Raw genomic sequence first — 16,548 nt, 5'->3', positions numbered from 1 at the left:
CACATAGGCCAGGTGGACTCTGCATGCCAGTCCACCAATTCTGGGCTTACTACCAGACCCAAGATGTGCTCCAAATTGGAGGTGTAAACACAGCAATTTTCTAAAGTGACAATATGAATGGCAGGGGTCCAGACAGCATTGCATTTAACAATCTCACTGAATTTTACTTTCAAGTGAAACGGACCCTTTAAGAACAGCAAGGGTGAGAGAAAGTGAATGAAGAATCCTTAGCAGATCTGACATACCACATCCCAATTGACTAATTATGATGTACCTGTTTCAGTGGCGGTAGAGAGAGCATTGAGTGGCATTAACATCAGGAAGTGGTGGCAAAATGTTAAATCCACTGAGGCACTTTCCTGTGGCACTGGAATGTGATTCAGCATGTGCAAATTCACTGCTTTCATTCAATCATTCATTCATTCCAATCCTCTTTGATTTATGGAGGAAAGCTTGAAAAACAGGATGGTGTGTCCTGAAGTGACCAGGAATGCAAAAGACTGCAATATTGATATTTTTGAAATGCCATGACTACGGGGAGTTTGCTCTGTGGTATTTGAAGTTCACTGGAATACATTGCAGCTTGGGATAGGCAGCTTGTCACAATTCACCAAAATCTAATCCTGGATTTAAAAAATGTTTGCCCCTTCACAACGTTTCATGCTAAGAATCGAAATAAGAACTTTTTTCATGTTGTGTTAATAAAGACTAAAAATCAGCTAGGGCTTCCCAATTGATTTTATTTTATTTATATCCTGCCCTTTTTTCCAAAGTTGCCCAAGGTGGCATAATATTGGATAATACTGTGTATGCACGATAGATCTTGTGGCTGAACAACTTTGCCATCTTTGAGGGTCACTTCTGAAACTACTACTTAATTGATACCACCCATGAGACCCAGTCCGTGACGTAGCTGTTTATCATTGTCATTCATGGTCAGGTGTAGGCCTAGGCCATTTGAAAGGTGAACCTGAGAATCATCTAACCATTCTCAAGTGATGTTGGCATTAGCTAAGAAATGGATTCCCATCAGATACTGGTCCTAAAAACAGTGCTAAGTAAAATAAGCAGCTGTCAGTTAAGAGAGCATTTTTGCAAGGGTGGGTTTCATTCATGCTCTTCCCTGCCTTTCTTTGTTGTTTTCCCTTTCTCTGCCAGGTTCCCGTCCCCCAAGCTGCCATCATGGAAGATATTGAGCAGTGGCTCTCTACTGATGTGGTAAGTAACGTAGCCAAAGCACTTACTTATTAGTGATGGCTGATTATGAACGTAGTTATTAGGTGAGTGGTAGAGCCTAAAACCCCGAAGAGCTGCCACCCGTCAGTATCTACAGTACTGAGTTAAATGGGCCAGTGGTCTGACATGGTATGAGGCAGTTTTCTATTTTTAAATATCTGTAATAGATGCTCAGCAGAGCTACCTAGAATCAGCCTTTGGGTGTTCTGTCTCTGGAGTTGGGGTCCTAGCTCAGGGGTAAAGCACATCAGAAGGTCACAGTTTCACATCCCTGGCATCTCCATGTAGGGCTGGAAGATGCCTGTCGGAAACCCTTTTGCAGGAATAGCCAGTGTGATGCCCTCCAGATGTTGCTTCAAACTCACATCATCTCTGATCATTGCCCACGCTGATGGGAGTTGGAGTCCAGTAACATCTGGAAAGCACTACATTGCCTGCCTCTGCGGCCAACTTCACTGAGCTACATGCATCAGTGGTCTGGCATGTCATTATGCAGTTTCCTTTGCTTCTAATGCCCCTTCCCATTCTTACTACTTTGCAAACTACTATAAGCACCCGCTGCTTGCAGTATATTGAGCTAAGGTGTGGTTTGCATTGCCACACTATCTGCCGTGGGTCATTTCATTTCCACACACCCCAGTCCAGGATTACATCATCGTAAACCCCAAACATGACCTGAGTTTTCAGTTCTCACATAACTAGTTTGCCATGAACCAAATGCAGGCCAAGCATAGCTGAAGCTGCCTGCCACAGGAAAGTTGGTTGTGTGAATCAGCCTCCTCACTTACTGGCTAAAACAGGGTCTGCTTTTTCCACTGCCCTGGAGTCTTGTCTGTTCTGATGTTGGTGTAGAACTAATTTCTCTGCATTTCATCCTTTCTGAAAGACAATGACTGTTGTTTGACTAAAATGGTAGTTTGGGGAAGTAGACTTTTGGTATCCATATGTCATCCTGTTTCTGCCATAAAATGCGGTTTGTTTCTACCAGTGTGAGTGATGGAAACCAAAGTGAGTAAGCACACACTAGATCCCTGTCACAATAAAAATGGAATTTTCTGTCCATGTAATTAAGCCCTGCACGCTATCATTTGATCTGCCATAATTTCCACACTTCCTTGTGTTCTCTTTTCTCAGGGAAACGACACGGTGGATCCGAAGGGTGTCACCAGCGAAGGCAAGTTGTTAGCAGACCCTGTTGCCCTGCCTTTGAGGGTTACGTTTCCAATGAATTCTTGCAGGCATGGGATGTTGTCTGCTGATTGATTCCATGTCTATGCATTTTTATATATATATATATATATATATATATATATATATATATATATATATATATATATAACATTTTCTATGAATGAGCAATCTGTGCAAATGGCTTCTCAATCTTTGGGATTTTTGAAAAATCCCAAAATGTGGCTCTCCTTGCATAGGTCTGTTGGGATGTATTGCTCCCATGTTTAATCATGTAGAAATGTCCTGCATGAAGGCGTTGTGTTTATAATTGGCACCCCTGAACAGTGAATGTGAACTATCAATCTCCAAATGTATCTGGAATTATAAATGTGTCCAGTCCATGGAAACGATTACATAAGAAGCAATGCTCGGGGCTTTTCCAACTCTTGATTTGATTCCTCATTCTCCCTTTTTTCTTCCTTGCCAGAGTTTGACAAGTTCCTGGAAGAGCGAGCAAAAGTGGCAGAACGGCTGCCTACACTTCCCAGTCCCCCAACTGGAGCTCCTTCCTCCAACAGCAGCTCTGGCCCTCCGCGGAAGAAGGACAAAGAAGAGGAGGCGATGTTTGCTTTATGAACCCTACTGTGGACTGGTGTGCTGTGGTTTCAAGAGGACCTGTGTGCTGCACTGCACTCCTCTTTCTTGGGGTAGGAGAGGAGGGAAGCAAAAGGAGAGTGTGTTGGGGAAGAGACACCTTTCCCCCACCACCCCTTTCCTCTCCTCCTGCCTCCTTTTCTAGGCTGCTTTGGGGTTAGATTAATCATTGCTGCATTTGGGGGCGCAAGAGAGAAACAAGTGGGAAGGGTTTGCAGAGCTGCCAGATGGGTCGCCGCCTGGTGAGTCGACGGGCTTGGGTTTCCTTCTTTGTGGGCAAGACAGTTTCGTTGTTCCTTTCGTGATGAAGAGACTATTAAGAAGCCATGCTGGAAATCGGTAGTGGGCTCTGTAGTTTCTTACCAGCCCTACAGGCAGCTGCACTGCGTTGTAAAACCAAGCAGCTCGTCTATGTCTTTTCCATCCTTTGCCCTCCCCTGGATGAGCAGGAACGATGGAAACCCTTTGTAATGACCAGAGAACACTGTTGGGAATAGAGTAAAAACCCCAGTGGGCCTCGGTTGCAACACTGCCTGTTGTGTAAGGACTGCTTTGAGAACACCCAAGTTTACTGTAGCCAGCCCAGGTACCTGTCTCATGAAGCACCACAGGGAAGGAGGCATATGTCTTCTCAGTGGTACCAACTCCTTCTAAAACTGGGTTCTTCCTGCCTCCTAAACAGGAAAATCCAGGAGGCAGCCTCTCTTCTGAAATTAATTCATACGGCCCCCATTGATCATGATCTCTCTATCCCTGCCATAACCTTCCCTTAGAGCTCCTCCTCACAAACTATCCCTCTTTGCTGCAGAGGCTGGACACTTTTTGTGCATTATCAGAAAACACACCGAGGAAACAGCGTTCACTGTGTTAATGGGTGGAGCTTGTTGGGGTGAAATACCGAATTATTCCATGTAACTGGGAGACTTGCCTTTTATATTCCTTATTAAAGACAATATTTGACTTCACTAGAGATGTGCGTGCTTTCACTGAAGTGTGGGCTGAAGTGAAGGCCCAAGACAGGGGTTGATCATCATGTGAGCTGCGCACAGGTGGGCTGAAGCGAGCGAGCTACCACCATTCCTGTGGAGCCTCTTTTTATTGAGACAAATATGCAAGCTAGGCAGATACATTTTTGGCTGTGACCTTTACACATCTTCCGTCCCGATATCGTGGGGTGGTAAAAAGCTATTTTGGCACCTGTTCCACAGCATCATTTTCCCCTTGCACTGTGTATGATGAATGGAGACAAAGGTCTCATGGAAAAGGGTTACAGACAGGACACCGCAAACTGCTGAGATCGTGAAAGGTCAGGCAGAGGTGGAACGATGTACAGACAGCTGTGGCTTGTCTGGGGGGGGGGGGGGGTTGCCCTGCACCCTAAGGTCACGCGTGCAGGCCGACCATGGCTGCCTGCTGGTGGGGAAGTGTGCTCCCTCCGGACCCCACTGCCCCACTCCGTGATATCCCTACAGTGAGCCTTGCATCCTGGCATAAAATGTCACCTTGAAAGGTGCGGAAGAGGGAGGAGCAGGAGAAGATTCTGGGCTTCTGAGCAAGAGATGGTGGCTCTGCATCCTCAACAGAGTCCTATCTGGGAAGGCAGTGGAAGGAAAGGAACAATGGTGCTCTTGCTGGTATCAGACACCATCTGTATTTACTACTAGAGCCATCACATCCAAACTAAAAATAATTACTCTCTCTCTCACACTTTTAATATTTTATTTCATTTCAAAGTTACACTTCATCATTCAACAGTTATAATCCTATTCTACAACATTGATGAATTCCCGCTCACCCAACCTCGGTGTTTATAATTGCAATTACATGCAATGGTGTTTTTAAAATTCCATCATACCCAGTTTCATCCTTTTAAACAAAGTTCTTATATGTTCTGCTATATATTTTTTTCTTAGACTTCAAACCCCACTGTGGACTTTGCATATGAGAAGTTTTATTTTAGATAGACCCGAAAAGGTTTCCAGTCCTCCTTGAAAGATTCTAAACTTGTGGCTCTTATCACCGCTCAGTTTTGCCTTCTCTGTGTATTCCATGATTTCCATCAGCTATTACTCCTGATCAAAAATATTGTAGGCCTGGAGAGCATAAGATTTCTGTCCTGCCTCTGTCCATCCAGAGCTTTCCATTCATGACTGCTAAACTAGTTCCCTGTGGTGGGGATGGAGGGGCCAAGCCACAGTGCCTCTTAAAATGGCTCTAGGAAATTGTCTTCCACAAAGCCATTCAACCAGGCACCATCGCCAGTGGCTCAGGGAAAGCCAATGTTCACAGGCAACAGCTTCACCCTTTTATACTTTTCTCACACAAAAGAGTACTTCTGTTTAAAGCGGGAAACCCAATAAATCAGTGTACAGAGTGTACATAAAGTTACACATTATTTCACTACATGTAGGCATTCCATAAAGAAGGCTGGTCGCCGAAGAATTGATGCTTTTGAACTATGGTGCTGGAGGAGACTCTTGAGAGTCCCATGGACTGCAAGAAGATCAAACGTATCCATTCTTAAGGAAATCAGCCCTGAGTGTTCACTGGAAGGACAGATCCTGAAGCTGAGGCTCCAATACTTTGGCCACCTCATGAGAAGAGAAGACTCCCTGGAAAAGACCCTGTTGGGAAAGATGGAGGGCACAAGGAGAAGAGGACGAGAGAGGACGAGATGGTTGGACAGTGTTCTCGAAGCTACAAACATGAGTCTGACCAAACTGCGGGAGGCAGGGGAAGACAGGAGTGCCTGGCGTGCTCTGGTCCATGGGGTCACGAAGAGTCGGACACGACTAAACGACTAAACAACAAGGCATGCCACTATATGCTAGGAGCTATTGGCCAATCGCAACCTATCCACTTGCATAATTCCTGGGAAATACATCCTTGTAAGACTGTCACTTCTTGTGACAGACTTAAAATTTTCGCACTTTTTCTTCATGCATAAATCTTGTTCTTTGTCCATGTAAAAGATCTTGCGTCCAAAATAAACAGGCCAGCAGAGGTCAGCAGAGCTGTACTATGTACAGAGCAGCATACTGTTTTTGGACAAATCCTTACAGTTCTTTGTCTTCCTCCTCTTATGGATTGCCTTGCACATGACCGTGTGCCTATTTTGCGTTTCAGGCAAGCTGTTCCAGGATTTTTATGTTCTAAAAATGTTTAAGACTACTACTCCAAGCTGGGGAAAACAGCTCCTGTGTTATTTCTGCCTTGTAAAGAATTTTTGAAGGTACAAGAGCTCTACCAGAAAACAGAAGCAGCAGTACCCTATTTGACTGCTGAGCAATACTTGTGTCACAGCGCAAATTTCAGAAAGCAGAAGCAAAACTGCAAATGTCATTTTAAAATATTAAGCAATTTTATAATACAGCAAAGCTGGCTCATTATTTTGAGGGTAACTACAGTTTTGCAACACTGGCTGCATTCACATAAGGGGCAATCCTTTAGGAGCTTTGCATTTAATACTTTGGGTACAAATATATGATTATAGTAATTGGGATAATATGAAAAGGCGGTTAAGTTTCACCCCAAATGTTGATGTGCCAATGTTGGGCTACTTTCCAACTCTACAATTCTATGATTCTGTAAACATTGGGCAAAGCAATTCTATACTTGCATTGTTCTGGCACCAGAGATGTGTTGTTGCAGGGTCAGTAGAACTGCTGCTGTATCCAATGGTCTGGTTCACACACAATGCTAAACCATGGTTCATTAAATCATAACTTAGTGTTATGTGCCCAGTGGTTTAACTGTGCTTCAATTACTGGCAACAAACCATGATAAAAAGCCATGGCTCATTGGTGGCTTGCAAGCTTTAGTTTGTTTTAACTATGGCTTCATGATACATGTGAAACCAGCATCCTTCCTTTGCTGTGCTTTGTCCAGACACCCCACCCCAGACACCCACCAAAGACTAGCAGCTGGAGAAGAAACCGAATTTTGGAGAGAAGCCATGGTTTGTCTATGGGATATAACTCATGGTTATCTCATGGTTTGTACAACAAACAGTAACAGTACAAAATACATAAAACTGTCATGGGCCTGAGTGAGGGCAGGGGTGTGTCAGAGGGCACAAAATCACACCTCTCCTCTCTGGCTCAGAGTGACTAATGGGGAAAGCAGTGAGCAGAGGGGGAGAGGGGGTCTTGCACACACACCCAACTTAAAAGGTGGCAACCAGCATAAGAGGCAACATTGAAGACCTGGGGAAGCCTAAAGGTCTTAGCCTGGCATGTAAAGACTGACCACGAAGGTGCCAGACATGTCTTCCCAAGAAGAGCATTCCACAGAACTTTGATTTAAAATAAAATAAAAATCCTGGTTTCTAAGACCTTTTTTCTAAAAACTTTGATTTTCTGGCTTCTCAGAGATATAATAGACAAGTAGAGACACAACAGCTTTAGTTGAGAAATCAGAACTTCCCCAATTCAAATGACCTTTTCTCTTAAGAAATTTTACATGCGAATGACAGGGACAAGCCTGTTCCATTTTGGTTTGCTGCTCTTTCTGATTTATTCCCTCCATCCAGCTGTTACGCATGTCATTCAATCTCAGTCTCTTCTACATATGCTGTGGTCTAAACCACTGAGCCTCTTGGGCTTGCCAGTCAGAAGGTCGGCGGTTCAAATCCCCACAATGGGGTGAGCTCCTGTTGCTCCGTCCCAGCGTCTGCCAACCTAGCAGTTCAAAAGCATACCAGTGCAAGTAGATAAATAGGTACCGCTGTGGAGGGAAGGTTTCCGTGTGCTCTGGCACTTGTCCTCCGTGTGCTAGTAGCAGTTTAGTCATGCTTGTCACATGACCCGGAAAGCTATCTATGGACAAACGTCAGCTCCCTCGGCCTGAAAAGCAAGATGAGCACTGCACCCCATAGTTGCCTTTGACTGGACTTAAACATACAAGGGTCCTTTACCGTTACCTACATATGCAAGAGAATGAGGTGGTACAATCTGAAAAGAGTTGAATGGTCTACACCATTCCAGACTTCAGGTTTTACGACTTCCCTGCAGTCTAAAGTGGAACAGTCTACTCTAGGCACTCCAGACTATCCCATTTTGCTCCAGTCCTAAATACTGGATATTTATCTCTTAGCTGTTCAGAAGCAGAGACATCTCTTGGGGAGTGCACCCAATGCAATCACACTGGGCATGGAATTTCTGGGACGCCGGATCAGGCTCTGCCACTATTTATCCAATGGAAGGCAAGAGGCGTTGGGGAGGGGGCAGATTTTGGCGCCGCACAGAGTGCCACTGACATCTGAGATGCCATGGTCTGCCACTGTTAGAAGTGCTGAGCATATCTGAGTGGAACTGGAACTCAATAGAAACTGCTGATAGTATCAACTTTTGTGATATGTCCATCAGTAGATTCCCTTGCGTTTTCACATAACTGCTACTTGTAGCGGAAATGATTTCCTCTTCTTATTTTTGCCAGCGGAACCCTTAGGGCTGAGTTCACATGACCGTTTTTAACCCACAGGAAGGTCATTTCCCCCCTCTTCTCTTGTATGATCCACATAGAACTGGATCATTATTTCATGATGGCCCAAGATTAGTTGACCAAGCCTCAAGGTGAGCAGCTAAGAGTTAACAGAGAAAGTCCAAGAATAAGAGCCATTCCATAGTCTGGCGTCTAAATGGGAGGGTGAAAGAAGAAGGAAGGACAAGAAGCTGCAGGGACAACACAAGAAGTGAGGTCCAGAAGCAATCTGGAGGATAAAGCTCTCGGAGGATAAAGCTACTAGCTTTGATGGCTCCACTAAATGGCAGGCACTGGGAATCACAGGGAAAATGCTTTGCTCCCAGGTTCTGCTTTGGGGCTTCCCATAGGCATCTTACTGGCCACTGTGAGAACAGGATGCAGGACTAGACAGGCCATTGGCCTAACCCTGCAGGGCTCATCTTATGTTCTTACAGTCCACGGTCCAAACAAGGGGTGGTCTAGTGACCAGCAAGGTGGCAAGGTGCAGAGATGTTGTTCCACCACTCTCAGCCTGGAAGAAGAAGAAGACTTTGAAACCTGACCTTCCAAGGCTTCACCCAGAACACACAAGATACCTGTGTGGCTTGCATATTTCATTTTACTCAAGCTTACTCACATATACATTTACTCTGGAGGAGTTGCTCCTCAGGCACACACTCGGTCTTCTAGTGTCTGGCTGAGACTTCACCTTTAAGTGCCTGTGCTCCTTAAGATTTGACAGCTGTTCAGCTTCTGCTGCTGATTCTGTGAAGGGGTTATCTGTGTCTTGAGGAAGAAGTTGAGCTGCTGTGACCCCTGAAGTCCCCAGATTCCCCTGCTGTGCCTCACAACCCTTTGACACAGGTTGCTCCTCTGTGCTGTCTGCCTTAAGGAGCTCCAAGTCAACTTCCAAAGAGGATTCCTCCAGAGGGGAGGTGTAACAACATGATCTTTATGTATTGTACAGGATTAGTGTCAGGGCGGGGGAATAAGGAGTTAGGACAAATGGATGCTCTGCTACTCATCCCCATGTTCCAACTCTTCCTATTTGCTGTCCCCTTTTACTGACCCATAAAAAACCCACATCAGTCTGAAGGAGCCCTTCAGCCATATTTTCTGCATTATGAGTTTCAGCTACAAAACAACAGCACAATGTACAGAGGAAGAGCTAATGGTCTGAATTGTGCTGACTAACCCTCTCAAGAACCTTCCAAGTCATGCATCTGTCTCTACATCTTGCTGTGTCATGGTAGGCTTTGTTTGCCTCTCCGCACTTGCTGAGTAAGCTGTTCCAGTCTTGAGGCCACTTTTGCTGAGTCACTGTGGTGAAAACATGTGAGCCTGTATTGAATCAAATGGTTTCCTGCTGCTTTTCCTGAGATTGCAGCTGTATGCATTGGCTCACATCCCTTCTTCTTTTTTAAACCTTCAGAATGATCTAGAAACAACTATTTTTCCAAGCGATCTGATTGCTGTGCCTTTAACTCTTTCTGTTCCTTAATGAATACTCCAGGGGAAGTACGAATAATACATGCCCTTAAAACTACACCTATTTCTTATACAGAGTTTTTACCCTGTTGTGTTCTCTGTTGAAAGATTTATTTTTCAAAAAAACAACTGAGATGGGTTGCATTGGTTTATAAGCTGGCAAACTTCCACACTTAATGCAAGGCAGCATGAGCAGGAACAGTAAGCTTTCTAAGAGATTCTGAACTTGTCAAGAAAGACGGCTATACAGATTTACTAAACAATGTCATGACTTTTGTGACTCTGAGTAGGTCATGTCTAATATGTCCCTGAATTTAGGACAAGTCAAACAGTACAGGTTTGTTTATTTTAAGAACATGTTTGCTCAGCTGGCATGAAAAACAGAGAGATCTGCAGCAACGTTCTGTCCAGCCACCATAACCATCTAGGTAAACCAACAGCTCATTCTGTGTTCTCAACAGATGTAATTAAAGAGCCAGTGAAAATTGGGGTGGTTGGGTTAGAAATTCAATTCAGTTCATATCTAAACATGAATCTACCTCATTTCCCCTTTCTGAAACAATGCATGACCCTAAACACACCCGTTCTTCAAAACTGGCACTTTCTTCTGGCAAAATACATATACTAAAGTGTGCATATGATGTCCATGAACAGCAATTTTCTATAAAAAAGGGAAATTAGTGGAGAAACACTCATCTTAATATTAAGATGAAATGCTAATTAATGGAACTCAAACCTAATGCAATTTGAACAAATGAAATATAAACCAAATAGAATTTTCAATAAACAAGAAAAAGCAAATGAACCTCCTCCACACAAAAATAACCATATTTTATTCTTGCGTTTCTTACCCCTGCTTTTAGCCATGTTGTTAACCTGAGAAGACAAGAAGGCCATACTATACACATTTACCTGGGACTTACTTCTTCGTAAACGTGCTTAGGATTGCACTGTAAGAACCAGAAGTGTATGTTACTATTTCAAAAGCACAGAAGGCAGATCTCTTAGCCCCAGTTCATTTTTCCACTTTACAGCTCACAGCGAAGGCTTTTGCCTGGTTACGTTCTGTTCAGTGGGGCTTACGTCCCGAGTAAGAGTCCATACGGCTGGAGCCTAAATGTCCAGAGAAATTCCCCGTCCTCAATAACAATGCCTATTATATATTCAGAGTACAGCCCTGAAGGACGGTTTCCTGCATTGTGTATCAGTCCAGCTTCTGTCATATATGTCAATACAATGAGTCAGTGGTGTGTGTGTGTGTACATCAGATCATTCCAGAGATGTCTCATATGCACCTGCATCACACAAGCAATAATTACCTGGGACTCATTGTGTGCTCTCTTCTCTCCAGATGCATCATTAATACTGCCATTAGGATTAAGGTCATTTCTGGCATATCAGAGATGCTTTTTGTTTTTGAGCCTGCTTAAGGATAGTGTTCCTTGGTATGGCTGGACAAGCAGTAGTTAAAGGAGTCACAACCACCTGACCTCCAGTTTGCAGTGGAACAGCTTCTTGATGTCGTAGAATCATAGAATTGTAGAAGGGACCACAAGGGCGATCTAGGCCAGCTCCCTGCAATGCAGGAATCTTTTGCCCAACTTGGGGCTTGAACCCACAACCCTGAGATTAAGAGTCTCATGTTCGACCAACTGAGCAGGGTTATTGGCCTCCCTTGGAGCCCTTTAGAAGTTACTATGCTCCTTCCCATTCCAATGGCTTTCCTGATCTCACACCTACACCACGCCTATCAAGCTGCCTTTGTGATCTGTGGCAGTTTCAAGTCAATGACTGATTGACTTGAATCCAGTCTTAGGCTCTGTATTCACATCTGCTCTGAATCTAGTCCAGAACCACACGCCCTCCCATCTAAGCTGATTCAGACGCTCTGAAGCCTCTATGATCTAGTGATTGACAAATACCATACAGGTGAACCAAGGGATCGCCATCTATTTTCATTTAATCAAAATCATTTGGGCATGCATAGTGTGTGTGCATTGCAGTTTCAGGCCAGATCCAGCAATCTGGCCAATTTTATTCTGATCGATAGCTGCCAACCCAGTCTGTTGCAATACTCTTCTGTTCTGACTGGTAACAGCTCTCTGGCAGCTAAGGGGGAAAGACTTCCACGTCCCCTGCTACCTGATCCTTCTAAGCCAGGGACCGAACCTGGAACTGTCTGTGTGCAAAAAAACATGAGCTCTCTACTAAGTTATGTGTTCCCTCCAGGAGTGGCTCATCCCACGGTGCAGAACAACAACAATAGCTTCCTAGCAGTGGTATTGTTGGCACTTAACCAGGAGGGGAAGACTGAGGTGGTGGCAAGGTCAAAGCTGAGAAGATGCACTAGAAGAACCTGCTGGGTGCTCCCACAAGTGCATCCACACAGCTTTCTCTCACTAAGTGGCAGCAACATTGCTGCTGGGAGACTATTGATGCATCTCTGACCCACCAAGTGAGCCACACCTGGGTCTTTTTCTCTCAAACAGGAGGCTCATTGTCAAGGCATCAAACCACTTTTGCAAGCAAAGATGCTAGCTCCTATCCTAACAGGAGATGTTCTTGTGGCTGTTTTTAACATGTGTATGTTACAGCTGGCTGCAAAGTGGCTTGGCTAGATTAATCTGGACAGTTTCCTGAGGGGAAAACGCTGCTGGTTTTGTGCAAATAAAACAAACCAAGGGAAGGCATTGCAAGGATGTGTGTGGTGCTCTGCTAAGGTCCCAGGAACTACAGTTCTACTAGAACATGGACCACAATGAGTGAAACTATAGCTGTGTTCAGGTGGTTGGCACCATGAACACCTGTCAGATCCTGAACCTTGCCGACTCCAGTCTCCAGATGGTCTGAAGGGAGATCGTCAGTACACTTAGCTGAAAACATTAAGAATCTCTGAATGTGTGAAGATCAGGAGTGGAGAGATGGGTCCAATGTACAGGAGGGCATTGGGGTGAAGCTAACACACTGTGTGTCCCCACACATTTTGCTTAATGGGGTTCTAGAACAAGTGCCAAAGTACAGGACTATGATGGAAAGGGAGACTGAGAGAAGCACATCAGGAAGCACTATTGCTGTGGTACAGGACTGAAGGGAAAACTTTCCAGTGTGCAAACTGGGGATCCATTGGCCATTACTAACACAAGCATTTCCCAAAGATTTGATGCCTTGGAGCAAGAAGGTGCTAATCCACAACTTTCCTGATTTGAAATATATGATCATTACTTCACAGTTCCTCTCTCCTCTCTATACTGTGAGAATAAGAGATCAGGTACAGCCTCTTACACCCTGATATAACCGTGTTTATTCATAAATCCAATTTATTTCCCTATAATTTACTTTCAAGTAGATGAGCTTGGGACTTCAGCCATGATATAGAAAACCGCAACCAGTAGCAAACATACTCTATCAAATAATCTATATTTCATGGAATGCATTGTTTAATGTTTGACTGAATGCATTACATTAAAGATCATTTGTAGATTTCTCATGAACTGGAAGAGACAAACAAGCACTGAGTAAGTACACAGTTTGCCCTGTAAAGTGGGGTATGTTGTAACCTCTGCTCTTCTCAGCAGTTCTGTCAGATTTGTTAATTATCATGATGGCTAGAAAGCTGATTGCTTTGAATGCCAGCTTTTATTTTCAGCACAATCTGCTACACAAATGTCTAATGGAAAATGTCCTTGGAATTCCTCACTGTTTTCCTGGCATGTGAACCATAACATCAAGCTCAAAGTTTGATCTGTCTGTAGAAAAACAAACGACTGCCCCATAGGAGTATAACATGTGAGTTGCCTGGCTGTGGGCAAACATAATTGTGCTACCAAAGCACTTGTCAAACTAGTTTTGCTTTAATTGTTTAATTCACTCAATAATTGTTAACCTTTGCCCATTCCCTCTTACATTTCCCTTGCACTGACAAGGAGGCCTTTCAGCCTCTACGAAGAAATCTGTTACCGCTTTCAGAAAAGCTGTTGTTTTTTCCTGTTGCACACAGCTGTACATTCTGTTTTCTGATTCAGCGTTTCCTTTTGAGGCTTTAGCAGCACATTTTGCTGTGTCACGACGTTCCCTTATAAGGAAGGCATTGCTTTTGCTGAGTAATACATGCATCCCTCTAACCTCTGGCATTGTTCCCTGAAGCTGGAAAAGATACAGCCAAGTCTCAGAGGTAACTTAAGGCTGACTTTCAGATTTACTGTCATGTGCTATAACTGGTAATGCCGTTGCATGTAAGTCCCAGGGTACAGGAACATCTAACCTTGTAACAATGGTGAAGCTAAGGAAATAGGGACCAGGGCAGTCTTTAAATGAAAACCCAATGTAAGCAATCTTAAGCTTTCTAAAGGAAAAACAGAATATAATGATAAGTTAGGAAAATATTATTGTGCAGAAATACTTCAACGCTATTGTTGAACCAATCACTGTGGCCATTTTTTCAGAGATCTGTCAGATTTAGAATAATAGAATTGTAGAGTTGGAAGGGACCGCAAGAGGCATCAGGTCCAACCCCTGCAATGCAGGAATCTTTTGCCCAACATGGGGCATGCATCCATGACTCTAAGAGTCTCATGCTCTACCAACTGGATTTATTTTATTTTTATTTGTGGTAAGGTGCTGTGCCTTCAACAACTCAATGAGGGGAGAAAGTTCAGCAAAGCAATGGGTACTGTTGAGCACCATGGGTTGGTTTTTTTTGTGTGATTCTGGGAGTCACCAAAGGCATACATGTTGTTCCCCAAGCACACTATCTCATTACTGCTTTGCGCTGTGGTGTATATCTTTCTGTCACACAAAAACCGCTGGTTGGTGCAGGTGGAAAGAGCTATATTTCCTCAACTCCTGGTGATCCTAAAGTCTGCGCAGTAGACTGGTTTCTACACAGACTTCCAGACTCCTCTCTAATCCAGGCAAGCAGGAGGAATTATTAAAGTTCAGAGACACATTCTACCTGGGCATAAACACGCAAAGAGGCTGGAAAGAAGGGGCAGTGAGAAGAGTCCTGAGGGTCAGCAGAGAAGCATGGGCATAGCCAGGATTTTTTGGGGGGACAGGACTTTGTTAGGGGGCAGAACCATCATGATTGGTCAGTTATTTCTCTTGTTTTATTTGGTCTAGGGGGGCAGCTGCCCCCTGCCCCCCTGGCTACACCCATACAGAGAAGCGTCAAGAGCTTCATTTGCCCCCCACCCCCCAGACCTGAGGTTCCCAGCCCCTGTTCTATCAGCTGCCTACACCACACTGGAATTATTCTTAAATCCTGATAAATGCGGGGTCTTTGTGACAGCACAGGTTTTATACCCTATTTCCCCCATACTGTTCTTTCTCTGTCCCTACATATTGAAGTGGGGAAACTGCTGTCACATTGAACACCTTGGACAGCCGCGATGAATAGATGAGTGATGCCAGTGAAACACCTGTGAAAACACGATGGTGCTCTGTGAGGTAAATCCGATGCCTGAAAGCGAATGGTATGTGAGTCAAGTGAACTGCGAGGAAGGCTATCATTTGTAGGCTCTGATCCCAGCTCCTGCTCCTAAACTGGAATCTCTTCAGAACTTCGTGGTAATTGTCCTTCACGGTCATTCTCACATGGAACCATTAGACAGTCATCAACATATATAGTACTTCGCTATATCAGCTCATAGAATGCATCAGCCTCTTGTGACATCCCGTGCTGTTATATAATTATTTTACTTTAGACGCAAAACGAGCACAGTGGCGGAACTGCTTGCCACATTTTGGCGCCTCAGGCAAAGGACAAGATGGCGCCTCCTTTCGTTCCATATACAATTTTTTGGTCAGAATGGCATTGGAATCTGACATTGACACAGGGAATGAATGGGACAACATCTGACAGCACTGCACCTGGCTAGCTAGTCATGCAACAGACCTGAGCGCATTCATAATGGTGTTCTGGAATGCTCTGCTTGTGTCCAGCGAAGAAAAGTGAAGCAGTGAAGAAGCTTGACTGAGTCAGCTGCAGTGTCAACACATTTGCCTTTTCTGAACTTCCAGCCACTTGGCTCAAAATGCCTTCCTCTTAAGCCAAAACAAATGAAAATGCACATCCTCAGCTAGCCATTTTCTACATGTCAATATTGGAGAGGCCCTGCATCTACATTGGACCAATCAGTCAATGAACCACCTTATATTATGATGTTGCTTAGCGTTCCATGGTTCCTGTCATTAATTTCTGCGAAGAGTTGCCACCTTTCTTATCTGGCCCTGCTCCTGTACTTTTTTGCAGCAGCTTGATCTGCAGATAGCATGTAGTACTACTTCATGCCATGAAAAGCAGCTCCTACTTATTTTCAAGAGCACAATACCCTTAGTCTTAGTGGAACAGACCAAAGGTCTTCTGCCTATCCCAGAGATGGGGAACCTGTGACCCTTCAGATGTTGTTATCAATTCCCAACTCCCAACAATCTCAGTCAGCATAGCCAGTGGTCAGAGGTGATGGGAGCTGGAGTCTAACAGCATCCAGAGAGCCACACAAGTTCCCCACCTCTGAGTTATCCAGATACTTCAGGAAA

At 44.3% G+C, this 16,548-nt stretch overlaps 1 protein-coding gene across 5 annotated transcripts in view; it reads left to right on the top strand.

Moving 5' to 3' along the window:
* TOM1 (target of myb1 membrane trafficking protein) overlaps positions 1-4,025 on the top strand; it is a 31,050-nt gene extending 27,025 nt beyond the window's left edge. For all 5 annotated transcript variants that reach the window (XM_028745926.2, XM_028745927.2, XM_028745925.2 and 2 more), the window contains 3 exons: positions 1,159-1,218; positions 2,371-2,410; positions 2,894-4,025. In XM_028745926.2, the coding sequence (XP_028601759.2) occupies positions 1,159-1,218; positions 2,371-2,410; positions 2,894-3,042 (249 nt within the window). In that variant the 3' untranslated portion in view covers positions 3,043-4,025. The remainder of the gene's footprint in view (positions 1-1,158; positions 1,219-2,370; positions 2,411-2,893) is intronic.
* The last annotated feature ends 12,523 nt before the right edge of the window (positions 4,026-16,548 follow it).

This window comes from Podarcis muralis, chromosome 10 (assembly GCF_964188315.1).
Source record: "Podarcis muralis chromosome 10, rPodMur119.hap1.1, whole genome shotgun sequence".
Lineage (NCBI taxonomy): Eukaryota > Metazoa > Chordata > Lepidosauria > Squamata > Lacertidae > Podarcis > Podarcis muralis.
This window is presented reverse-complemented; position numbering and strand designations above follow the sequence as displayed.